Source organism: Zootoca vivipara, chromosome 2 (assembly GCF_963506605.1).
Source record: "Zootoca vivipara chromosome 2, rZooViv1.1, whole genome shotgun sequence".
Classification (NCBI taxonomy): Eukaryota; Metazoa; Chordata; class Lepidosauria; order Squamata; family Lacertidae; genus Zootoca; species Zootoca vivipara.
Window position 1 is genome coordinate 101,749,480 of NC_083277.1, and position 8,745 is coordinate 101,758,224.

The 8,745-nt window shown below is 44.3% G+C and overlaps 1 protein-coding gene across 1 annotated transcript in view; it reads right to left on the bottom strand.

Annotated features, from left to right (window-relative positions):
- MAP2K6 (mitogen-activated protein kinase kinase 6) overlaps positions 1 to 7,446 on the bottom strand; it is a 79,026-nt gene extending 71,580 nt beyond the window's left edge. Inside the window, exon 1 of the mRNA XM_035104067.2 lies at positions 7,127 to 7,446. Coding sequence (XP_034959958.1) covers positions 7,127 to 7,142 — 16 coding nt within the window. The 5' untranslated portion in view covers positions 7,143 to 7,446. The remainder of the gene's footprint in view (positions 1 to 7,126) is intronic.
- Between the last annotated feature and the right edge of the window lie 1,299 nt (positions 7,447 to 8,745).

An 8,745-nucleotide genomic window follows, 5' to 3' on the forward strand; every position in this document is an offset into this window, starting at 1 on the left:
GGGCACTGTGGGAAATTCAAACACCCCACGGCCACCCTGGTAAGCTCACTACAAGAGGGGCGTCAACAGCATAAGGCAGGGTCCGCTGATGCAACTGGGTTCCCACTACCAGAAGTCACTGTGCCAAGTGCGCACTCTCAAACTTCATGCCTGACTTGAGTCAGAAAGATGAAACTTTGTCTAAAGAGCTACCACAGATTGTGTGTGCAGCAAGGCTCCAGGTCCCTCTTCAGGGACATAAGAGACTTGCACAAAATCAGTCCCTTGCAACTAGCAAGCAGTGGGTTACCGGTATTTAATTTTAATTCTTTTAAAATTTAATTTTCAAACTGCCCTTCACAAACATCATCACCATGGCAGTCTACAAGAAAATATTATCCCGAGAGGCACGGTTGCAGCGAAAATCTGGCATGCATGCAATGGATACTGTTTTTCTACCACTTTTCAAAGACAGCAGATGCTGTTCACATCTTGTACAGAATTCCACTGCACATCCCCATTTCTCAAGTCGTTAAATCCAAATGGGATTGAGCCATGCAAAATCTTGACGCATATTAGAAGCCGCAAATCAGAAAACAATGAAGAAGGCTTCTTCTCCCGCTTGCTTTTTTGGTTTTTCTAACCTATTCCGTGTGCAGAGGGGAGGATAAATATACCACACACATTATCAATTGTAAAAAGAAGAGGACGCATTTAATTATTCCACAAGTCACAGAGATTCACGTTTTTCTAAGTACAGGGTATTTTAAGCCTGTTTTTAATGTTCTTGTTGGTTTTGCATCCTTCCGCCCCCAACTTGAAACTGATGCAGAGTGGAATTTTCAACGTAATGCAATATGGGGCATGCACCACACTGGGTGGAATTCAACGTCAAGCTAAGACAATCATTCTGTCTGGGCAACTATATCAGCTTGCCAGATGTAACCACCGCTCCTCTCCTCCATTGTTCTGGGCGGTGGAGGGGGGATGTCCTGAGAGCCACTTATTTTGCAGTGGGGGGAGGCACACAGGCTTCTTAGGTATATTTGTAGCAGTGAAATAAAGAACACATTTTAATAAGCAAAGAACCTTCACCTGAGCAGATGTTGCTCTTGATATGCCACAGCTAGATTTCATAGGGAAAACCCTGCGTGCCACAGAACCTGCCTAAACCCATTGCCACCCTTCCTCCCTATCATGAAAGGCCACTCCTAAAGGTCAGGGGAACTCAATGCACCTTGAAGACTCGCAAAAGGTCTGCAGCGCCTATTCTCTCTCCCAGCATCGCCCCCCCCCACAAAAAAAAATGAGCTGAAGCACTTTCCATTCCAGCACAGGGCACTTTGGAGCTCAACCTTTGCTGTGCTCTCTTTTACCTGGGGATAATTTTCAGTGACTAATTCCAGCTAAGTGCCGATTTCAAGCACCCAGAACTAATTATCCTTCCACTAAACAATGGAGAGCATTACTTCAGTATTTAACCTCTCTTGCAACCAGTTCTGTAAATAGTAATTCGCATTGCCTTAACGCTAGCTACACGATCAAAGATTGCACACAAAAGCAAAGCAAAACGTAACCGAACGCAATCATGGCCAACTCTTCCGAAGCAAAGAGCTAAAGTCAAGAGAACCTCCCGACCCCTTCAGAAGCGCTGTCTGTGGCATTATTAGACTTGGTAGCTCAAAGTGGCTGATATACACCTGCTGAACTCCATTGTGAAGCGTTCCAGGTTCAATAAGGGTTTAATGGAAGATTGAGGCCCCCTCCAGACTGCTGTTTAATAGCAGTTGTATGCAGCAACATGTCACTTATGCGTTAGTAGGGCATGGGCGCATAGCGTAGGGAGTGCCAGGGAGGCACACAATTTTTGAGGGGGCACAAACTAGGTGCCCCCACGCAGGTGGTGCCAGCATGGCATGGCCCAATGCTCCTCTCTGCTTGACAAGGACCCTGCCGGCCGGCCAGGCTCCCCCCTGTGCAGGCAGACAGGCAGTTCAGCACAGCCCCGCTTTGGTCTGGTGGGGGTGGAGTCGCTCCAATGGCGTCAGCAACTAGGCTGCCCCACCACCACCACCACGCACAGTGTGAGCACAGCCCTCCCGCCCAGTATGCCCTGGGCACCAGCAAACGCTATGCCACTAGTAGGGCATCTGAAACGGATTTCTATTAGATCATCCCACATTATCAGTTGTTCTCTTATGCTTTCTAAAGTTTCTGCATTACTGCATCCACACTTTAACTCTACCCATTGTTTTCCATGTTTCCACCCCCACCCCCCACCCCAAAAAAATTGCTCACCCTCTACACTAAGTGCAAGATAGTTGCATTATGATGCCATGCTTCTATTTGTACACTTTCAAGGGTTTGGGTTCAGGCTGAGATTGCAGGGCCAAACCAAAGCTCGTTTCCACACACAATGGAATCAACAGGAACTATGGGATCAATAGGAACTATGCAGAAGTGGTTACATCAAATAAGTGGGTACCATTCGGCACATTATCTGAAGGCAGCCCTGTTTTTAATGACTGATGTTTTATTATATTTTTATATTTTGCTGGATCCCAGCCAAGATGGGCAGAGTATTATTATTATTATTATTATTATTATTATTATTATTATTACAGTTGTACCTTGGTTCTCAAATGGAATCTGTCCTGAAGTCCATTCGCCTTCCAAAAACGTTCAAAAAACAAGGCGCAGCTTTCGACTGGCTGCAGGAGCTTCCTGCACTCAATCGGAAGCCGCAACGGACGTTCCACTTCCCCAAAAAAGTTTGCAAACTGTATTACTTCCGGGTTTGCAATGTTTGGGATCCAAAACATTTGAGTCACAAGGCGTCCGAAAAGCAAGATACGACTGTATTATTATTACTGTATTATTATTCTTATTCTTATTCTTATTATTACCATCAAGACGCTCTTGCACCATAGCAAATTAAAAGCAGGACTAAAAGGATTTGTAGTATAAAAAGTTGCAGATATTTAGCAGGAAACTTCAGGACACTGACCGATTGCAGCCAAAGCAGTATAATCACCCTGAAATATTTGCATGTGCAAATGGCATTGAAAGCGCCATCACGCATAAGCAATTTGATTGCATCACGAGCACAGGTGAGGATGAATGTGCAATAAGGAGGATGTCTGGAGGAGCCCTGAGATAATTGTGAACGGTTCAACATCAGAAACCAAAAAGGCTGAACTAAAACGGGATTTAGACCACCATCCTAACAATTCTTTACGCTCACAAGTAAAGTAGGGTTAGGACTGCAACCTAATGGCTTTCGCCTAGATCTGTATTTCCTAAGGTGTTGCACACATCGTCCCAGAGTATGCAAAAGGGTTTCAAAGGGGCATATTTCATTTATCAACTAACAGGTAGGAGCAGCCAAACTGGCTAATTTCACAGAAATCACTTAGAATGGTACCCTCATACGTTTCTTTCTCGGAGAGCTAGCGTCTTACATTTCTTTAAAAGCTCAGTTTGGGGCCTTTGCCATGAAGACATTTCCAGGCACTGTGATGCCCAGAGTCATTGGGTCGGTGACCCCTGAATTACAACACCTAAGAACAATTCCAGCACAGACGGAGAAAGACAGGCTTAAAAGTCTTGTTGGAAGAGGAAGGTTTTCAGTAGACTCTGAACAGTAAGAGACAGTGTCTGATATAATATACAGGTGAAACTCAGAAAATTAGAATATTGTCGAAAAGTGCATTTACAGTCGTACCTCGGGTTACATACACTTCGGGTTGCGTACTTTTCGGGTTACATACTGCACAAATCCAGAATCGTTTACTTCCGGGTTAGCCGTGCGCGCATGCGCAGAACAGTTCTGCGCAATTCATGCATACACAGAAGCTCATTTTCATGATTTTTCGGGTTACGTACTTTTCGGGTTACGTACCGCACCCCGGAACGAATTAGGTACCGTGTTTCTCATATTATAAGACATGTCTTATATTTATTTTTTCCTCAAAAAAACACACTATGGCTTATTTTCAAGGGATGTCTTATTTTTTCCCTCCTCCTCCTGCCGCGGCCGGGATTGCTGCTGTGCCTATCACTATGTCTTATTTTCGGGGTATGGCTTATATTCTTGAATGCTTAAAAATCCTGCTATGGCTTATTTTATGGGTATGTCTTAAAATATGAGAAACAGGGTACGTAACCCAAGGTACCACTGTATTTCAATAACACAAGTTAAAAGGCGAAACCAATATATGAGATAGATGCATGACATGCAAAGCAAGATATGTCAAGCCTTTATTAGTTGTAATTGTAATTATTTGTCATTAGGCGGGTCAATTATAAATGGAATGTGATTAATGAAATGTACGGTAATAGTGATGTTTATTTTTGTTTTATTGTAACTATTTGTTTTATTACTGTGGAATTTCCAAAAGAAAGTATTTGTGTGACAGCCCCTCGGACACTGTATTTGAGTAATCATTTGCATGGCAGGGGGCTAGCTTCTCCTTTTATTAATCTAGGGACATGGGGGGGCACTGTAGTCTAAAGCACTGAGCCTCTTGGGCTTGCCGATCAGAAGGTCGGCGGTTCGAATCCCTGCAACGAGGTGAGCTCCCATTGCTTGGTCCCAGCTCCTGCCAACCTAGCAATTCGAAAGCACACCAATGCAAGTAGATAAATAGGTACAGTGGTACCTCGGGTTACGAACACGATCCGTTCCGGGACGCAGTTCGTTTCCCGAAATGGTCGTAACCTGGAGCGCCATTTTGCGCATGCGCAAATCGCGCGCGGAGAAAATACTTCCGAGTTTGCGGAGTTCGTAACCCGAGGTGTTCGTAACCCGAGGTACGACTGTACTGCTGCAGTGGGAAGGTAAAAGGTGTTTCCGTGCGCTCTGGCTTCCATCATGGTGTTCCATTGCGCCAGAAGCGGTTTAGTCATGCTGGACACATTACAGTTGTCAAGGTGTATTATCTTAAAAAGATTGCATCTCTCTTATAGCGTCTCAGAAACATATAATCCACAGAATCCCATAGTTCTCATGCTCGGATGAAAGAAACATCAAGTACTGTAAATGCAATTGTATTTCTGTTATATTGAAGCCTTGTAACCCTTGCGTTTTACTTCCTCCACTCCCCCTGTTGTCCAACCCACCAGTTAACATTGCAGGGTCACCTGAGCAAAAGACAAGGCCCTTGTCTCCAATGAGCTTACAATCTGAAGTTCCGTGTAGTTACCCCCACAACCCTCAAAGTTAGGCCTTTTTCTTTCTGCCGTTTTAACACACTACCCCTTACTGTCTGCTGCATGCAGACACCTTTATTCTTTTGAAATAAACATCTCTAGATGCGTTTGGAGCCAACATTTGCTTCATTTGTGTTCTTTATAATACCTTTTTAAAAACCAACCTCATCTACTTGAAAATTGTATTCTACACATCTAAATATATGTATGAAACTACTTCACGTGGACAGGATGAGGGTTGGAAAGGAAACTGAAATTCTAGGCTGGTAAATGATGGCCTTACCAGACAAGATGATGGATCCTGGCCACAAAGAAAACTGGATGAAAGCAAGATCTAACCTTATTGGTGCACTTTCCCCTTCAATTAAGACAAATCCAGTCCCTCAAAAAAGGAGTAATTTTTTCACTGTCTCTCTGCTCCAGCTTTAAGCAGTTTTTCCAAGGGAAGAGGAGGGAGATTCAGGTTTTCACATCCTCTCCTTTTCCTCCTCCATGTATCAAATGATGGATTCCCCTCTTGGCTGCTAACTAGATCAACATGTTGGATCCAAAGAGTCTAGAGAGTGAAAGAGTGTCACATTCTCTGCTAGCCATCCTTTTTGACTGGCAAAAAAAAAAAAAACCACGTTTGGGCTCTTTTCTGCTGAGAGCTTCCAATCAGCCTCCATTTGGCCAGAAGAGAGGACTGCAGTAAATATAGGGAATAAATTATGCAATTCAGCAGCCACAAAGTGCAACTAGGGAAGGGGGGGGGGGGTTTGACATTAAACACTGCGATTAGCACCGATTGCCTCTCTAGACCCTTTTCCAGACCACCCTCGAGAGGAAAAGATGAAGTCGTCAATAAAGGAACTCCTACAAGTGGTTTCCCAAAATGCATTCTGCACCACTGTGCACAGAATCCAAACCCACAAGTCCTGCAACCTCTGTAACACACGATATTTGTAACGCAAAACATAATAAAACCCAGAAATTTGAATCCGTATATCCATGCATAGACAACTAGATTCCTCCCCTAACTGCAAGACCCAAGCAGGACGGGTACAGTAGTTTCCACTTTAAATATTACTCTTGTAAAGTTTGAAGGGGACGCTTGTCTACATTTTCATTCCATGTCAATTATCCTTCCACCTTTGCCCATCTTTTAAACCGTGTTGCCAGCCTTAGGAGGACACAGAACCTTCTCCAGTACTTTGAGAAAATAGATCTGCTCTGCCTCCATTTACACACATCACAAACCAAGAAATTCGTGTTCCAGTATAAGAAAACGTAGACTTCCTTGCGTAACTTTCTCAAATCCCAGTCCTAAAACTACACACGCACAGCTTGCGGGGGGGGGGGGTTAGGTCTGTGGAAAATGAGCTCAGCATTGGCAGCAGAACAATACTTTCCCATAGAAACAGAGGCATATATTTAATTCTTTGTAACTCCACTCAAGTTTCACCTTCCATATCCTCCAGATAATTTTAATTAAAAAAAAAATACAAAGTTTGGCTTAATTTTGCAATGTAAATTGTCTGCAGATTTGCATTTTGCCTTTTTAGGGGGGGGGAATATACAGCAGCTAAATGCATAAGCCCTTCAAAAGCCTTTATCTGCCCTGACTGTGCAAAAGGCAAAAAAAAAAAAAAAGAGCTCAGTAATCCCAGCAGAAGAATGCAAATAACGTCAATGCACAGCTGAACGGCAAGCCCTGCCTTACAGGAACTATGTGTCCCTGTGTGTGTGTATGTGCGTGAGTGTGTGCGCGCGCGCCAGTGTGTGTCTGCAAAAAAAAAAAAAAAAAAGGTACATTCTAAACAGGAAATGCAACTGAGAGCTATTCAAAGCCTCAAACTTCAAATTGCAATTGCATCCCCAAAATTGCATGCATGCAATTCCATAATGCATGGACGACTTTTTGCATATCTGCAAGGAACGCAAGTCGGAGCCTTACCTCTCGGCTGAGACATTTTCCCCTCTGCTTTGATGGGGGAGGGGAACACAAAAGACTTTGCCTTCTCTCTTCAGTAGCTAGTTTTGCAACAAAGATGCAAACTGCAAGCGCTCAGTCTTCATGCAACTGGAGTTTTTCTGACTCCCTGCAGCAGATCTCCTTGCAGAGGAAGGAACTGCAATTGCACACCTTGCAAAACAGATTGCAAAGTGGGCTTTCACCCCCTATTGCAATGGTAAGGAAGGCTCTGCTGCACCTACATGATGGGCCAGGACTGGCAGCTAAAAGCTCCAAACTTGGATCCGAGTGTCTTAGTGCGCAGACGTCCTTTCTACGAGCAGCGCGTTGGCTTGTGGGTAATGTAGTTCATCCGGATAGCCCATTGAGAGCTTCTTTAAGGAGACTCCGTTGTCTTCATGCTCGAGGAGGGAGGTGGGTGGGATTAAGATACACGGAGCCATCTACTTGGAGGCGACTGCTGTGCAGCGGGGGCGCACGGATCCCGCTGGAAGATGTAAGCAGGAAATGGAAACGGCCGCGCACAGTCTTCTGCTATGTAATCGGAAAGCTGCAGAGAAGCATTGCCTAGCAGAGCGAGCATGCAACCACGTTGCGAGACTATCCAATGGCAGTTTCATAACATACGAATTGCCGTACTGTACTGCAGTCTAGCAGTCTGCCTCCAACAGTGGTGACTAGCAGCCACTGAGCATCTTCTGAATTAATTTTCCTTAAGCTTTTAGTCTAAACACATGCATGCAAGCAAGACACACTGCCCAAGATAAACAGTGGCGTTTCTCTCAATAAATACTTTCCTGCCATCTTAATTGAGGCACTCTCTATTGTTTGGTCACAATATTTTGAAAATGTGGGTTTTGCATTCTCTTTTAATTACAGGTTACTTTTAAAAGGCTGGCGGACAAACCAGGATTTGTTGATCCAGTGCTAAATCTCAAGTCTTTTGATTTCTACTTCGCTGCTATTAAAAATAATTGTGGTTATGATTTTAAGTATTGCCCCGTGCTATGCATTTCAAGCAGATTTCAGGGGTTGGACTAAATGACCCTCGGGGTGCCTTCCAACTGTACCATTCTATGGATCCCAATAACTGATTGCAAAGCTACAGCTCCCAGCATCCTCAACAAACTACAGTTCCCGGGATTCTTTGGAAGAAGCCATTTGCTCTAAATCTATGGTGTAGGTGTGAGCTCAGTCTCATGTATAGTTCTCATCCCAGGATCTGAGTAAAGCTCAGAGATAAAAGAGTCCAGAGGGTGGGAACTAGTAGGCTCAGTGCCACACCCTCGTGGTACAGAGGTGGGGGCCTGCAGGGAGGGTGCTGAGCACGGCTGTCACGAATTGCTGCCCACAGGTAGAATTTGTGCACCCAGGGACAGAGCCAAATAAACTGAAAAGCCCAGTGCTAAAAAAAGCAGAGCCTGTAGAACGATTAGTTGTGCTTTCCAGTCTCCTGAAACTGTGTGATGCAACCATACTCATTGAAATATACTCGGAGTTGAGAGTGAATTCCACGCTCTTTATTAGGCTTATAGTAGCCATAGAAGAAGAAGAGAAGTATGGCTCTTTCCCCCAAACGCCTGCTTATATACATTATTTAC